The sequence below is a fragment of the Manacus candei genome, unplaced genomic scaffold (assembly GCF_025592945.1).
Source record: "Manacus candei isolate 608988 ecotype Guabito, Panama unplaced genomic scaffold, ASM2559294v1 h1tg000039l, whole genome shotgun sequence".
Classification (NCBI taxonomy): domain Eukaryota; kingdom Metazoa; phylum Chordata; class Aves; order Passeriformes; family Pipridae; genus Manacus; species Manacus candei.
In genome coordinates, this window is record NW_026138087.1 from 2,248,083 (window position 1) to 2,266,010 (window position 17,928).

The window sequence follows — 17,928 nt, forward strand, 5'->3', positions numbered from 1 at the left end:
ACAATCCAGATAAAATCCAGAGCACAGTCATCAGCACTGAAATCACCAGTCCTCACTTGCTGGGAAATATTCTAGGTAACCTGCTGCTGTTAGAGGGAGGACTCGGCTATTGCAAGAAAATAGTAAAAATAAAGTTCTCTGATAATTCGAAGAAATCTCTTCTTGTAATGTGGATCAGGATTTACTAAATGGGAAAGGTAGTACAGATAGAGAAGAAAGGTTAGGGGACAAGTAGAGCACTGGAAGATGATGTGTGCTGCCAGCAAGAACACAATTAGGAAAGCTGTGTTCAGACATGGTAAAACAGGTGTGGATATTGACTCAGTAATTGCTGGAGGGTTTGTTCTCCTTTTTGGGGACTGAAAGTAAGAGAAAATTCCATCATCCAAATTGCTTTTTGTCTTCATGGTCTATCTTACGTGATCTGAATGGAAAGTAGCAAATTACCTGTTTTCTGATCCAACTGACTATAAGAAAGCTAAACCACTAAGGTTCTTTACATAAACTTGTCCCTTTCTGCTCACCCCTTAAGAGTTTTCAATACAGCAAACCAGGATGAAGGCTCTCGTTAGGAACTGCATGACTCCTCTAGATACACCATGTTCTATAATCCCACCTACCTGGTCAGACTAGGGGGAAAGCTCAAGAAAAGGAGGGTGTAGCACTGGTTACTTCAGCGATTAGGCCACTGCAGAGTTCAGCCACTCCAGCTCTAAACAACGTGCCCTGTGGCCCTTCAGTTATCAGACCATGTAGAAGCCCCAGGGGAAAACGGCACCCTTTGGAACCCTGCAGACTATGCAGTAAGTGTCTTTGTGTGTGTGTACATCTGCACGTCTGTGTAACATACCAAGAAGCTGAGCAGGCAGTGATTAAGAGCCAGAACACTTGCAACACAATGGAAAGGCAGACCCTGGGATTTCACTGCAGTTAACTAAATGTCCTTGTTCATCTCCTCCTTTTCCCAATCTCATGAAAGCTTCTGCTCCCCTTGGCCACTTCATTTAGCATCTAAGTTGTATTTCTGCAAGACTCTCAGAAGGCCATTCCACTTTACAGCTGCCATGTGCATTCATCCCCTTCCTTTCATCTCACTACCCTCCTCACGATGAAAAGTAGCAGACATGTCCCTTCTGTCCTCAGCTATTCTCTTGGGCCCTTATTTAACCTTCCTTCCAAACCACTTTTATTTCCTTCTTTCACCAAAAAATTTGACTGGGGGGCAAGAGGAGAGTGGCAACTACCAAACAACCAAGCAATGTCCTTTCCTTATCCTCAAACTCCCCCTCCCATGCTTGGTTGCTGGAGTTCTGCTCTTGTATCGAAAGCATTTTCAATCACAAACTGTAATTTGTTCCCTTGAACTTCAGTGTTACTGTTCTTGTAATACTGAAAGTATATTTCTCTCAAATGTATAAATGCTGCAAACTATAGATTAAATCATTGGAAGAAATACTGGAAAGTCCCTGAAAAAATACTTCTAACTCTTAGAAGAACAGAGAATGCAAACTTTAGTTTGTTGGCCTCAACCTCTCTGCTGGTGCTGAATATTGACTAATATAAACATCCTGGTTATGTATAAGGTGACAGATGCATGACCCATGCTGTATTTGCTTTTGATTATCGATTGCTTCCCATTCTAAAATGATTGCATTTCTTTTGTTCTTATCACATAATAATGTTCCTGGGAAAATCCCAGGAAAGTTACACATAACACTGTCTTGATATTGCAGACTTGCTCCAAGCGTTGCATTTATTCCTGATTATAACAGGATATTATGAGTGGTTCCACAGGAAATGGATCCTTTGGAAATTATACAAATATGCCATGGAAACTTTGGGGTCAGCAAATAGGCATTGTGTTTCTGTGTGCCAAAGTGAAACAAGAGTTTTGCCACCTGTAGAAATAAGCCTGAGATCACTGTTGTTGCAAACCATAATTAAAATTGATTTTTAATATTACCTGCAGTTAAATTATTTTTAATAATAACCATTGGTGCCAGTCAGTGCACAGATGATTTCACAATCCCTGTGGATTTCTAGGGAGGGAGATTCTCAGTGTGGAAGAATCTGGAAGATTACAGGTATAACTAAGCTTACTGATACTGTTTTCTCTGCCCTTTCATGATACAGGCAGCAGTGTGACATCTCTATAACCTTCTGCAGGCAGATTTCAACACAGCTATGCTGAGTAACTTAGCACCATTAAACAAATACCATTTATTTTAGCAAGTACCAACCTTTGATAGGTCCAGCTATCTTATTCTATCAAAGTTCAAATTCATGAGGAACATGATCAATTTTGTTTTGAAAAATAGATTTGTACTCAGTTTGCCAGATCCCACCTGTGTGTATCTCCATGGACTCAGCCAAGGACTCTAGCAGAAGGATAAAGTTCATGTTGGCAACTCCAGTATTAATGTGTTGATTTCTCCTACTCCTTACTGGAAGATAGGTGAACTGGGGAAAATCTAATCTTTTTATCTTTTACAGAAAACTTTTTCATACCTAGACACCTTATAAAAATCTGTGGAAGTAAAAGGTCATTAGGCAAGCAGCTTCTTTTGAGGGCATATTTGGACCCAGTTAATCGACTTACCTCAGGATGAGCCTTCATTTTTTGAGAAGGAGAGCTAAGCAGCTTTTCTGACTCAGCTAACGCAAAATGCCAGAATTCCAAAACCAATTTTTAAGCACTGAACTAACATTCACATTGAACTCCTGAGGGCTTCTACTTTTTCCTTGAAACTATTTTCCAGAATGATGAAAGCTTTATAGCTCATTAGAGGAGCAAATGAATAAGTCCACCCCCTTAGCCCGGCTCTTTTATTAAAGATATATATTGTATACTTGCACAGAAATAAGGGGTCTTCAAAAATACTGACGATTCTTCTTCTCCTCTTCTGTTTTCGAGACCACACTTTTTTCAAGTTTGCAAGCAGACATGAGAATCAGAATTGAACCCAAAATGTCAATAAAATGTCAGAAGCTTGAAACATTCATCGCTTCTATGTGAAGTGTGTGCTAAAGGATTTAGTGGAAGGTTTCATGAACAGTGAGACTGGATGTGATAGTGAGAGCCTGGATTACATGTGTTTCTTTTTACTTGAAGCAGAACTTCTTGAAGGAATAAGAATGTATGAGAATGACCCACTGTGTGTGGGTAAAACACAAGCACAGACAAAACAATTACACTGCACTTAAAAGGGAAGGTTTTCTAACTGAAAGTCAGCAACTAATTAAGAGTTTGTCCATGCAGGTGTCAGATGTTCGTGTGAGAGGGCCTTTGTCACCCAGCACAAATAGTGAAGAGCAAGTGACTTGTCAAAACATCTGATGCTCTGAAAGCTTTGTGTTTGACCTATCAATAACCAATAAAAGAATGCAGAGCCACCTGGCTGGTACATGGCTGAGCCAGACAGCACCATCAGCAGACCAGTCATCAAGCCAATAAAAATGTGTTTGCTGACTTACTGAATTCCCGCTGTCAAAATTCTATCAGCTCCTCATTTTCTGCTTTCTTCTGTTTGGAACTTCATCTCTGACAGCAATGACCATCATACTGCAAAAGAGAAGCGATTTACGTAGGCATTGCTTACCTTGAACACAAGTTTAATAAAAAGAGCCAAAGAAAACAGGTTTTGTTGTAGCTGGTTCATACTGAACACTGCAGCTTCATCCACTCCTCCTAACACCAAAAACACCCCAAGTGGTTTTTGCATAGTCAAATCTTTCCCCAAAGTCAGCAGGAGACTCAATTGACTAAGGAACATGGGAAAGAGCTGTCAATCCATCTGCACACATCTGACCTGTTGGTAGGCCAAACCCTACAGTCATTTCCCTGTTAAAAAATTCTCACAATATTATTCCTGCTTGGAGGAAAGGATGAAGGAGAGCATGTAATGTCTTCTGATATTAAAATGACTATTAAAAGAAAGAATAAGAAGAGAATGCATGAGAAGTACCCTGAAGAATTTGTTCCAAATGGTGGGTACCAGGAACACAAGCCAGGGCCACCCAGATAGAAAGTGTGCTTGATGGAACAGCACTCCCCTTAAAAATGAGGATTTGAACAAAACAAAAAACTTCATTAGAATACATATGATTTTGCAAATTCAAGTATATATTCAGATGCTAATGGCAAACTTTACCTAGATTAAACAACTCTTAGCTCACAGCAGAACAGTATTTGGAGAAAAGTGAAACACATTTTTCAGTCAATGTCCTGATCATATTTATTTTATGGGAATTTTCTAATGTTTAGCAGAAAACCAAAGGTAAAAAAGTAGAATTAAAGTGGAATCAAATGTTCCTCTTTTCAGGAGCTTATTTTCTAGAGAAAGCCTCTAGTATGTTTAGTCTCCTACCACCTCAACGTACTCCTGATGGGCATTCACTAGCAATTTTAGGAAAGAAAAAATGCTGTGCTCATGTTAGCTGCCATAACTTTTAAAACAATGTCTTGACATATTCCTGTACCTTGTGTGTTTTGAGGCAACCTGGAGTCCCACAAGCTGAAAATTTAAAAAAGGAGGGAAAACAACAGAGAAACACAAGATAATGGGGGCTGTAACCATCCACTCTGTCCTCACTGGTGATCACATTCATCAAAAATGTTATTGATGGGTTTCCTCCAAATACCTCCCTCCCGAAACACATCCTGAAACAGGCTGAAAGGATATGTGGCCCTCTCACTGTTTTGTGTATTGACTGTGAATTCAGCCAACTTACCACTGTCATTTTGCCTTCCTTTCAACAAAGAGCAGGCATTTTTTGTTGCCAGGAACAATGGAGTTTATTTTACCACAGACTCCAAAGGTTGACCCCGCACGTGGCACTCAAAGAGCTGTAAGACAGAATTCCCTGGGATGGCAGCTTTAGTATCTTCTAGGGTGTAAGCCAAGTATGACTTCGCTTTTCCTTCCTTGCAACACAAGCAACGAAAGTAACGGACAGGATTAAAGTGGGGATGTCATGAGAGAAAGATGCAAAGATTTTGTGATGATTCCAATGAGTGTTCCCATTTTCTTGTGGTTCACCCATCTCATGTCACTGTTTTCTCAACTGATTTCAGCACTTTAACCAAAAGACCACAACTATCCAAAGCACGCCCTCAAAAATTACTCAGCTCCACTGAATCTGAAAACTTAGTTGGATTAAAATTGTCTTAATCCAGGTTTAGGGGGAAGTTGATTTGGGGGCTTAGATTGGGTTTTTTATTCCCCTTATAGCCAGGAAATACTACAAAACATAGGATTGGTAGAGGTAAAAAAGGTAATGTAATGATAAAACTAAGAGAGGGTAGCAGCAGGACACACCCCCTGACTGCAGACACTAGTAGGTAGCAGTGACATCACATTTTACAAATCACAACCTAATTCATTCCTAACCAAATCCCTGCAGGAAAAAGCCCTGCCCCTTCAGAGATTGCCCATGTTAAAGGGTTCCCAGGCCAGGAAAAAAGTTCCCCTCAGCCTTGTCTCGGGGACACATCCTCCAAAGCCATTCTCGTGCAGTTAGGAGAAGCCCTCACTTGCTGAAAGGAGACATCTCCTCTTTAATTGGCATTTGGCTTTCCTGGGCCTGCTGCCAGGAATGCACGCTCCTGCTCCAGCTGCCAAGCCAAATAAATACCTGCTGTGGAAAGGCACACAGCCAAAGCCTGCAACAAAGCAGCCAAATCACTTCCTGTACCTATTGAATTAACATCTGGGTAAAAGGAAGGCAAATAATGCTCTGTCAGCACCTCCTCAGGGCCTGCCTGAGCTGGGACAGCCTCCCCTGCTCCAGGAATCCCCAGACCCACTCTAAGGACACCAAGGGATCTCACAGGGTCACAGAACTGGGGAGGATCTTCACGCAGCAGCTCCTGCTAAAGAACACAGCCAAGGGGGGGAACTTGAACGGTAACTTCAGGGAGGCAGATACAAACACTGTGGTGAGTTCTGGCACAGCTCTACTGACACCACTGCTCACAAGAACTAAGTTCAACTTCACTCAGGATGATCCTCAAAGTCCCCTTCCAACCCACACCATCCTATGCTTCCATCTGTACAATGTGGGGCAAACTTATCTATAATGAGATATGGCAGCAGGCAGGGGAGAATTCAGCTTTCTAAATTCTCTAGGACGTGATGCTCTCTGTTCCCTGTCTTTTCCTTCCTTGCTGAAGGAATTGAGCCAAAGTCAGTGGAGGGAGACACAGGAAAGGTAGAATCCAAGAGAGCTCCTCTGCAGCTCAGGACAATGGCCTTGCCTCTTGAAATAGTCCCAGGGGGACCCATTTCCCTTGTTCCAGGCCTGTCTGCACAAGTACTGACTCACAGGACCAGGCTCTCTACCCCCTGCTGCATCACAGCCTGTCCACCACCTCTGACTGCTGCTCCTCTGGACTCCTGCCTCTGGCAGGAGCTGGCTGCAGTTTCACACACTGCTGCTCCATGTCTAAAAAGAGCCTCACGCTCCAGACCCCAGGAGACTGCTTCTGGCATTTCCTCAGCAGTAACTCCTGTGGAATGAGCCTGACAGTTCCCATCTTGTGAACAGTCATCCAAGCACAAAGCCCAGCACTGCCACGTAAACTCGCCTTACTCATGTGTCCAAGAACAACACATAACCTGACTGTGCATGACAAGGCCTTACTCAACAGATCTGCTCTCCAGAGCATCCAGTCAGAGATCCATCTACCTGCAGCAGATTATCTGGCCATCATCCAAACTGTTTATTGCCTCCATTTGTTACAGCTGGGAGAATCCTCCTTCCCGCAAAGAACATGGTACTTCCTTGGGGCAACCACACAGGGAACTCTCAGGGGAAGGCTCGTGGGGCTGTGGCCTGCAGGGAATGGGGATTCCATCCCCACCGTCTCCAGGGATCCAAGGGAAGCTGTCCAGTTTTTCTGCTTAGGGACTGACCCTAAGCTGATCTTGTAACTTCTTTTTAGGACCAAGCTAAAAGCCAACAGCTTCCAAGGATGTCATTACCAAACTGCAACTGGAAAGGGGTACAAATTAGTCATTAGACATTTGCGAATGACACGGGGCAATCGCCACTTGCCTATGACATACGATCTTCCTGCAGGGCTGATCTCACAGGGACTAAGCCAGCAGCTGTATCAACCAGCTGAGGTGCACACAATAAAGCTCAGGAATGGGAGTCTGTGTCCCAACAGCTCTCTCTACGTAAGCTCTCGCTAGGACTGCTTCACATGCTGCATCTTACCTGGTTTGGGTCCTGCCTAGTTTTGTTTTCAGACAGTAAATCAAATCTAAGATATTCACAGAGATGGGGCAAGACACATGGCATGTTTTTGTCAAAGGATGCAAGGAAACAGATGCTCTAAGAAGACAAGAGCTCAAGTCCCTGCTTTTGATGAGTTTGTAGATCAGCTGTTCAATGCCTAATCCCCTCCCCTCATATTTATTGCTCCCATCACAGAGATGGTTGTGCAAATGTTTGCAGACACGTTTGAACGGGTCTGGACATTGATGGTGGGTTATCCTTCTGTTAGGAATAACAAGAGTGCTGTCTGGTACCTAACATTTTGGTGCCTGTTCAGCATTACAAGGGGATAAAACCTGCTTGCAGCAGGAATGTTTTCCTTTATCTTTTTTCCCCACTCCTGCTGACCAGCCTCTACTGCAGAGTGCCTTGGATCTTTCTGCACAAAGACCATGCAATGAAATCACAAAGCCTGTTCCTGAAGTCTCACTATATTCAATACTTATGAAAGTTTAATGATTTCCATGAAAATGTGGGGTTTTGTGCTATGATGGTTTTGGTTTCTGTGGTTGGTTGGGATTGGTTGGTTGGTTTGAACTGAGTTTACATTTGATTCTTTGGTATCTGTACACAAGACCTAAAGGAACAGTAAATGTTTTGAAGAGACTTAAGATATTTTATGTCTACTTGTATGACATACTGTCATAACTCAAGTAATTTTCATTACTCTGCCTTGGGAAAAACATATGTAAAAAGGTGGATTTGTCCTGACAATGTAATGAAATATACTTCAATTAAAGGATTTCCCTGTGTAAAAATACACTGGGTTTTTTTTTAGAAAGTCATGCTAAGATAAAGCTGTGTACCTGCACCAGTGTGGCTGGTGGGATGCAGGGAAGGAGTAATCTCCGATGTGGAGAGAGATTGACCCGAGATGGATGTATTGAAGCCCAGCACGCCCCCGCAATCGGCAGGAATTTGTGTTCTGGTTTAACCTCCAGTGGGGGCTGTGTTTGAAGTTCAACAGTTTTGCTGGGAAGGAGCAACAATGTTTGCTGTGGTAGGAAACTGTAACAGTCTACAACAGTAAACTTGTTTCGAGACAGAAACTGTTCAGGTCCCAGCTGTAGCGAGGACCTCCGACACTTCTAAAAGCCAAGAATCCCCGTGCCTGGGCTCTTCCACTGCCATTGGTAACTTCCATCCCTTGGGACACAGTACTTGTTTAGTGGCAGAGAAAGCAATTGCTCTTTGCACAGGAAATCCAACAGAACCTCACCTGAAGGCACAACCAAATCCTGGCCTTGTTGACAGGGCTGAGGCACACACTGTTCTCCTGTGACATCTGAGGAAAGCTGGCTCATCCTTGGAACATGGCACAGCCAAACCAGGGTACATAGAAAACTGTCTCCTTCACCACCATTAGGGAATTCTGTACATAAGGGCCTTTGTCCCCAACCTTGGCATGTGCCAAAACACACCCGTGGTTAGAGAGCAAGAAACACGTTATTCCCTTTCTCTCCCACCATTCCCTACCTGCCATTTCCAGGTGACCTGATCTTACTGCTCCCTCTCCATAGCCCTGAGAAAGCACTGTCTGCACTGGACACCACTCTACAGATTTCAGTGTGTCTGCACACCTAACAGCTTTCCTCCTGGGAATGGTGTCCATCCAAAATGAACACACTGCCCTCTTGGAACAGGTCTGTCTCAGGAATAGCATGGATTCCAGGAAGCCTTACATCCAGCTGTGCTTGAGCAGAGCAGTAGATATTTGCAAAATCCACTGTCCCCAGGGCAGATTTTTCACTTTCCCTGCCTGGGGCACACCAAAGACTGGGACTAAAAGATTGACAAGAACCAGTTTCCCTCAAAAGATGAAACATATCATTTCCCTGCTGGAATAGGGGCCTATTTTATATGTTATCTTTGAAAGCTGTGGGTCCCTGAAAACTTCTACGGTTCTTTCCTCCTGCTCTGTGTCATATTTTTTATTCTGATCCAAGTCAATCTACTAAAACAACAAGGGAAATATCTTCTTGTGCAACTCTGGATTTTTGACTCCCACCCAGTTTTCAGCTTGGAAGGACATACATTGCCCAACAAAAAATGCTACTAAAACAGGACACATCAAAAGCCTCTCAGTTTTTTAAGTCCTCAGGGGACTTAGGAATTGTTACCATCAGCTCTTTCAAATTCTCAAGATACGAAGCACCAAGAAAGTTCAGCTTGACTGTGCACTAAGAGCACCAGACAAACGAATGCAGACAGTAGAATGTACTCAGTCACAGTAAGCCTGCTGTTGCAACCTAAAACCACTTGTAATCCTTAGAACTATTTCTTTTCTGGAACCAGGAGGGTTTGTTTTCCACGTAAAGCTCCGGCTTGGAGTAAATGGCATATTTTGGGCTATATTGTAATGAACTTGATGAACTGAGAAATATCTATATTTATATTTAAGCATTTATAAAATATTTACAGGAATGGCTGGGAAATTGCTTTGTTCTCCAGAGCTGCAGATCATGGAAGCAGAAAGCTTTCATGCACAAATTACAAATTACCCTCTGCAAGGGTACTCAAAGATGGTGACTGTCACCATTTGAATAACATGTCAGTTGTCTGCAAGGACCTCTGTGGGAAGGCAGGAAAAGTTCTGGAAAAGTATATTCCACTTAGCATTACTAATAGAGGAACACATGCTTGTGCAAAACCCAGCCAAGCGCCTTGCTCCGTGGATCTGAGCTCACTATCCTGTTCCACACAGAGACAGTGCACTCAAACTCACCTGGTAACAATTGTTAGAGGGCTTGGGGTCTTTTGGCCACTACTGTGTGATTGAAAGAGCTGAACACGTTGCCAGTGAAGTTGCTGGACTTCAAGGGGTGTCCACAGTCAGGATAAATGAAAACAAAGTCCCTATGCCAAGTGCAGAAACAGCTTTGCACAAAAAAGAAACAGCAGACAGGTGTTCGTGTGAAACAGTTGGCATCATAAATAAAGCTGCCCTGCTGTCTGCAGAGATTATCTGAGGGATAATCTTGTCCTTGCATGTCAGCAGAAACCTGACTTTTCACCTCAGCCCAGAAGTTCTCTTGGACTCTCACCTGCTCACAGCTTCACTTCTGACACCCACACCCTGAATCTGAAATCTCACTAAAGCTGCTGGCCCTGCTACCTGTGTTTGATACCTGCCTTCAATGGACTGCTGATCTCTACAAGATCTATTTTTGGGATGTCTTACCTATGTTCTTCTATTACCTCTGTCATATTTGTGAACTTCCAATGAAGTGCTGAGTTTGCAGGACCATAGAATTGTTATTGGATCTCAAAGATCACCAAGTCCAGCTGTCAGTCTCCTGCTACTTTGTAAAACAACACTCTTTCTGTAATATTCAGACAACAAATCTAACACACCCTGGAGCAATTATTTTTATTTCAGTAAACTTGCCAGTCTTCTCTTCCAGGCTCTCCACGCACCCAAATCCCTTAGACCCTGGGTACCAATTTACCAACCCTCATCACCACAAAAAGTGTCCCCCAAAAAGGACAGTGCTCAGAGCAACCTTACACAAATCTTCCTCTGTCATGGCCCAACCCCAGCCCACCACGGTGTTTGTAGCTTTTCCCAGGTGATGTTCAGCCCTCCACACCTACTCACCTCTGCCAGAAATGCCGGCTTTCCACGGTTCGCTCGGAACCAAACGCCCCTTCAGGCCCCAGAATGAAATCCGGGGCAGGAGCCATCTGTCCTTGCCTGACAGGAAAACACATAACAAGTCAGCCAGGGAAAGGCACAGGATTTCAACTCTCTGCTGGACAGAAGCTTTCTGCTGTAAAAAAACCCCAAACCAGACATGAAGAGCTGAGAACTGTGCAGCAGTGACCCATTACTGCTGCTATGTCTCTAATTCCCCACACAGAAGGATGGTGACACTGGAAGATACATAGGGGAATACCAACTAGTATGGGATTGCTGGGAACTTCAGTGTGGATTTGCTTTGTTTTAAACTCACAAAGACATCTCCTGTTGACTTCAGCAGCAGTGCTAATTGTATCAGCATACCCCAGTAAAAGCAACAGAAGATGCTGGGTTTGTTTTGCTGCTTTCTTATCAGAAAAATAATTTTAATTTGGGGGGGGGTGTTTGTTGTTGTTTGTTTTTTTTCTTTTTGTAATAGAATAAGCTTTAACATAAAGTCCACACAAAGGAAGATCCCTTTAGCAGACAGAATTTGTCATGTCTGCTTACACTACATATTAGAAGTCTTGGCAACCTTTTAATACCTTAGGATTCTTTTAGAATAATTTAAAAGACATTAAATGCAATTAAGATATGGCAATCGAGCTTAATTTCAGCCTTCCTGAGGCTGAAATTCATGTTCTCTGCTGTTGCACTCATAGCAAGGAGCTCGAGCACAACCAGACACCTCACTTTCACTCGTGCAGAGTTCTGTGGTGAGTCACAGCCTTCAAACGGAGTCCCAGCTCAGCAAATCTTCCTGACTATCACAAACTCAACTGCTCTCAACTGCACTGGGAAATAACATAGTTTGAGCAGAATCTGCTTTAACTTACTGCACATTTTACATTCCTTGCCATTCAAACAGACTACCTGGGCTTTTGACTAACAAGGAAAAACAACGAGAAAGTCAAAATATTACATACTTACACAAATGTATTACAGAATTTGGAGACTCCTACTAGTTAGGAAGAGGTGTTACTACTTCAGTAGAAATAGCCCTGACTGTCTACAGATTATTTGGCAGTAACAGAAACTGATGTCTCAATCAAAAGCAAAACAAAGTAGTTTCCTTGTTTCTCCATGAAAACATGCCTTGAAAGGGTCCAATAATATTTGTGAAAGGCATTACAAATGTTTATCACTGTCTTTGTTGATTCTTCTTACACCTCCATTCTAAAAGACCAGAACCTTTGCTCCACATTGGATCCCACACCAAATGCTACAATGTTCCTTTTTGCACACAAAAAGATACTTTCTACTGTTTCCACTGGAAGGTTCTTGAAAGTGCAACAGCAAGACAAGGTGCAGAGGAAAGGAAAACCTTAATTCATTTTAATCGTGCTAAAGAAAGCTGAAGAAAACAAAAAATGTTCCATATTTAGGACAGAAATGCACTGCAGAAATACAATGCACTGATAGTGAACGACACAATCTACCTGACCTGCATCGGTGCTTTCCAGTGCTCCCTTGAGAAAACAGTTCAGAACCAGCCCATGCCAGACTAGAAATGCTAGGTACTAATCAAATATCTTACCAGTAGTTACTAATCAAAAAATGCATCCATCCAGAAACTTTAGCACTCTCAGAGCACTGATTTACTGCTTGACACTCGTATAAAGAAATGCCAATATAACCAAGATTCAAAACTCTCATTAACACAGACTTGGTGAGTACTTATTTCTTCAGTCCATGCCTCAAAACTGTGTATGGGAGCCAAGATTTTCCCAAGCATACAATGGTTGCCTGAGGACTGCTAAGGTAGTTGCATGGCAGTCACAGGAAAAGCATTTGTAAAAGACTGCCTGTGCTCTGATGTCTTTATCTCCCTTCAAGATCATAAAGATGAATTTCAACCTTGAATCTCGGTCTCTTTCATTTCTTAGAGAACAACAGAGTGTGTGTTTTCTACTCCAGCTGACAACTACAGTGGACAGAAGAAACACCATCAGATCTTACCTGATCTTACTTACTGGAAAGTTACTCTGAGTTGGAGCTTTTCCCTCTGCAAACACCCTTGGATCCTTCTTTGAGATCAAGAGCTTCACATGTAGACACACACAGACTGTAACCCCTGCCTTGAACTGGATAAATTATTCAACGTGACTACTCTTTGTAACAGTCAGAGTTTAGCAAGGACTCCAGGTGAGTTAGAACCAAGAGGTCATTAAAATGAACAAAGAAAAAGCTGAAAAATAAAATCACAGGGCCTTATGGAACAAAAAAATTCAACCAACCAACTGACCAAAAAACACACACACTCTGTTAAGAACAATTTGTCCAACTGGTTATCAGGAAAACAAAGTTTTAGAATCACACTTAGCACAAAAAAAGAAATCACAAACACCTTGCTTCATTCCATTTTACACCCAAACCCCAGTTTCTGTACTGTTTCACATACAAAAAAAATAATGTAGGCAACAGGTCGGTTTTATTCTTTTCCTGTGTGGCCTGTTCTGCACGTGCTCATTCTCAGAGACGTCTCTCTTTCTCTTCTTCATTATTTATGTTTCAGCCCAGTGGATCAGCCACCTTTTGCTAGAGCCTCCAGACACAAAGTTTTCCACCCCTGGGCTCTCAGCACTCCATCTTTTGCAGCAGTTCTCACTGCTGGAATGAACGTTTGTGACATTACCTGTTCACTCTGATCCGCTCTTAGTGGCAGAGATGTTTGAGCAAAGGAAAACCACCACATTCCAGCACATCCTTACTTGGGCTCCAAGAGCTGCCTCCTTTCCTGTGCTGTACTTCCACCTGGTGGCAAATTTATTGCAGCACGTGGCCAGGTTCAGGCAGCTCTCCTGGCAGACCAAGTGCAAACCCCCCTCACCAGGAGCGCTGCTCTTGATTGCAAAGACAAGCAAAGCACTTCTTCCTCGACGACTCTCAGCACCTGCCCCACTTTTGCTCTTTCCCAGATGGAAAATGGTTTTAGTTTAGTTCAGGGCTTTTTTTACAACTTTCATCACTGTAAAATTGCCACTTGGCCAGCTACTCCCAAGTGATATTTCAGTGAGATTATACTACAAATTAGGAGAAGGCAAATTAAAAAAACAAGATTTCAGTCAAGGCTTTTAGGACTTCTGCACAAACCTCACTTGGACCATTAGGGAGACAGCACAGAAAACAGGAATAAAGACTGAAGGCAAAACCTCCAATCGCTGTGAGAAAAGCTGTGGCATCATCTCCTGCACAGCATAACTCAGCATCATCTAAGGGATGAAAGTATGGAGCTAAGGCAAAACACTGCAACAGGTTGAAAAATAAAGATAACTCAACTGGATAAATTAGGAGTGGAGGGAAATGCCTTGAAACACCACCCTGACTGATCCAAAAAAAGGCGAGTTTGACAAAGGAAACGATTCTCACAATTTGGTTTTTTGTTTAAAATGAACAGCAGGTGGAACAAAACAATTACCATCTCACCCAATCCTTCACTATGCAGGTCCTCTCTCAACAGCTTCTCATGTCCCCAGGCAGCCCAAAAGCCTCACACTCTTTCCTCTCACACGGACTGTAGAGGAGAAATGGGACAAAAGGTGTCACCCACCTGGCAGAGGAAGCTGAACTAACAAACCACTGACTCTCGAATCCTTGTTGAGTTGCACTGTCAGATCTAAGAGCTCTTCCTCAGAAATGTCTTTAGGCCTCACAATGATCTCACTAGAAATGCCTGGTAAAAACAAAAAACAGGAGACACGTTAGCATCGGGAAACAAATCTATGGGCAGCTCGGTCCTTTAGTCTAAAAACCTGTCTGAGGCTGAAAAACTCTTTCCTAACAACATTTCACTACAGAAGTAAACTTAGGGCTCCCACTCAAGTGACATTAAAACTACTTTCTTCCTATGTCCATGCAATTTCTTTTCTTTAGCTTCAGCAGAGGAGATGAGGAAGAAAATGGTGCAAGACTGAATTAAGACAAAACAGGGGATTCCTCCTGCTTTATTGTTTTATTTTTAAGTAACAGTATCTTGTGCTTACCAAAGGATCACTTATAGGACATACCCACAGCTGCAGCTGCTTTTATCTTGTTCCTGACATAGATATGACTGGCTGGATTGTCTCCTACCAATACGACAGTGAGATGAGGTCTCTTGTTGCCAACGGATATCCACGATTCTACATCCCTTTGAACTTCTTGCAACACTTGGTTGGCAAGCTTTGTCCCTGAGATAACTGTTGCTTCATCACTACAAAGACAAAAAGATACACAATACTTAGGTCTGAAATTTCACCAGGAAGACACTTTTAAGTGTGTGATCTCCCATGCTAACCACTGCAAAACGTTTGGATTCATTTGCTAGTATTTCATTTGAAAAACACACTACAAATCCACAGGAAAAGAAGTCTTTCCCCACTCGAATTTGAAGAGCATTAATATGCCATCATTGCACATGGAAAAGGAGCTCACCAGCCACAACAGTGTGCAAAAAGGAAGGTTTTTGGTTCATCAGCTCTTAACAAAACACCATCAAAGGATAACTTGATCTTACTTACTAAAAATTCAGTCTCCGTAGGTTTCCCTCTCTGAGACGGAGAATTTAACATATAGACACATCAACACTGTAACCCCTGCCTTGAACTGAAAATATTAATTAAAAAAAGACTACTGTTTGTAACTGACAGTGTAGCAAAGAGTCCAGAGGAGTTATACTGAAAAGATGTCATGATAACTAAAAAAAAAATAAATCCCAGTGCCTGGTTAAAAAACCACCAAAACTAAACAAACAAAAACAAGCCAAACATACAAGCAAAAAGCCAAAAAGCACACACTGCTAAGAACAATTTGTCCAACTGGTTATCAGGAAAACAAAGTATTAGAAACACACTTAGCACAAAAAAAAAAAAGAGCACAAACACCTTCCTGCTTTCCATTTTACACCCAAACACCGGTTTCTGTTTCACTTACAGAAAAAATAATGAAGGCAACAGGTCGGTTTCATTCTTTCCCTGTGGGGCCTGCTCTGCATGTGCTCATTCTCAGAGATGTCTCTCTCTCTTCTTCATTAGTTATGTTTCAGCTCTACATGCCCTGAGCACAAGACACTCCTTTCCAGGTACTCATTATCCCAGACAAATAATTAATGCCCACCCGTGCAGCAATGCCTTCCCCATTTCACTAGACAAGGATTTTACAACACTTTGGTGCCAAAAGGCTGCTCAATCCATAGGAATGACTATCCTGTTCCTATGCCACTTGCACTATAAATGCATTGTCTAATGACAACTTCTCCCAGCCTCTCAGCAAACCATGTTCAGTGCACACTCTTCCTCAAAACCTGGCCTCAGCCTCATTAAGCTCTCAAGGGCTCTCCTCACTGAAACCTCACCCTTCTCACCCCATCACCTTCAGTCTTCTCAATCATCCAAGGATCAAAGGCAAAGCAAGTGAACACATCAACAGTGCTAAAAAGGCACAAATCTAGAAGAAAAAAACACCCTGAAACACACAAAACTAGGAGAAAACACATGCAATGCATCCTGCCCAGGAGATGCTGGGATAAGGTTCTTCCGCCCTGCCCTCCGTGAGCCTCAGTCAGCCTCTGGTCCGGTCCAGGATGGCAGAGACTGACCCAGGGGCTGCCCCAAAATGGTGGGGACTGACCCAGGGCCTCAAGAGCCCCAAAATGGCGAGGACTGACTCCTTGGCCCCACAGGGAACATGGAAGCACAGCTGTGCCTGAGGGAGGCCCCAGCTGAGGGGAGCAGATAAAAGGACGGTGACACGCTGCTCTCAAGGAGCTGCTCTGCTCCATTTCCATCTCAGAAGGATTATTTTTTGCATCTTTTACATAACCACATGTCACCCATTCCGGGCCACATCCCAACATAACCCTGCAGCTGTGAGGCCATATATCCCAGTGTCCCACTCAGAGAGCACTATGGGATGGTTCAAAAAGCCAAATAAAGGCACAGGAGAGTTAATAAGGAAATTCAGACATTGCCAGTAACAACAGTTGAGGGACATAAACACCATGTTTGCATTTAGTCGGTATTCTGTGGTTTTGCATTAAAAGGAGATAACTAATTAAAAGATATCATGCATATTATAAAACTTAGAACATTGTAATCTCTTGTTAAAAGATTTTCAATTAAAAAAAACATAAAGTTAACCCACACTGTTATTATTTACAATTTAATTCTCCATTTTCTGATGAGAGGGAGTTTCCTTCTGATTCCTAATGAGAAAGGGCTGTGGAAATTAAGATATTAAGTACATTGATGAAAGAGTCTCCTAGAAGTGAACTCTCCTCAGAGAGACTGAAAGCAACCATAACCTTGTTTTTATGCCAACCTGGGGAATAAAAAAAACCGAAGATAGAATCGTGGAGCAACTTATGAAATGGTTTTTGCAAAAGAGAACTTGCTAACCTTAGGTAAGTCAGGTGTTCATGCAAAACAAACCTGGCAGTTTTTGCTTGTGCCTGGGATGGGGCAGAACCCTGCTCTGACAGATACCTCCTGTTCATATGTCCATGCAATTTCTTTTCTTTAGCTTCAGCAGAGAAAATGAGAAAGAAAACAGTACAAAATGAAACTGAGACAAAAAGGAAATCCCTCCTGCTTTTTTTTTTTTTTAATAACAATATCTTGTGCTTACTGAAGTATCACTTATACGACCCACCCTTCCAACATACTTAGCCAGCCACACTGAACATCTGTGACCTTCAGTATTTGGGAATAGAATATGAGAACATTGAGAACATTCTTATGGAGTATCACAACAGGATTTTACATGTCCCATACATACTACATGAAAATGACTATTGCAGGAACACCTTCCTTTTGCAGAACTGGACAAAACAGTTACTACCAGTGTTGGAAAGGATATAGCTTTTCTAATTTTCAACAGTTGCAATTAAACCTTTTAATTACTTGTTTTAATTAATCATAAGCTGTATTAAGCCTCAAATTACTCTAATGTAGCTACTTTTTCAAGAACATAGATTCTTATAAGTTTCTAAG

At 42.4% G+C, this 17,928-nt stretch overlaps 1 protein-coding gene across 1 annotated transcript in view; it reads right to left on the reverse strand.

Moving 5' to 3' along the window:
- The window catches only part of LOC127474089 (bifunctional methylenetetrahydrofolate dehydrogenase/cyclohydrolase 2, mitochondrial-like), a 45,780-nt gene extending 29,934 nt beyond the window's left edge, over window positions 1-15,846 (reverse strand). Inside the window, exons 1-5 of the mRNA XM_051794532.1 lie at window positions 15,374-15,846; window positions 14,968-15,152; window positions 14,511-14,633; window positions 10,880-10,975; window positions 3,475-3,562 (exon numbers count right to left, since the gene is read on the reverse strand). Coding sequence (XP_051650492.1) covers window positions 3,558-3,562; window positions 10,880-10,975; window positions 14,511-14,633; window positions 14,968-15,152; window positions 15,374-15,510 — 546 coding nt within the window. The 5' untranslated portion in view covers window positions 15,511-15,846 and the 3' untranslated portion in view covers window positions 3,475-3,557. The remainder of the gene's footprint in view (window positions 1-3,474; window positions 3,563-10,879; window positions 10,976-14,510; window positions 14,634-14,967; window positions 15,153-15,373) is intronic.
- Between the last annotated feature and the right edge of the window lie 2,082 nt (window positions 15,847-17,928).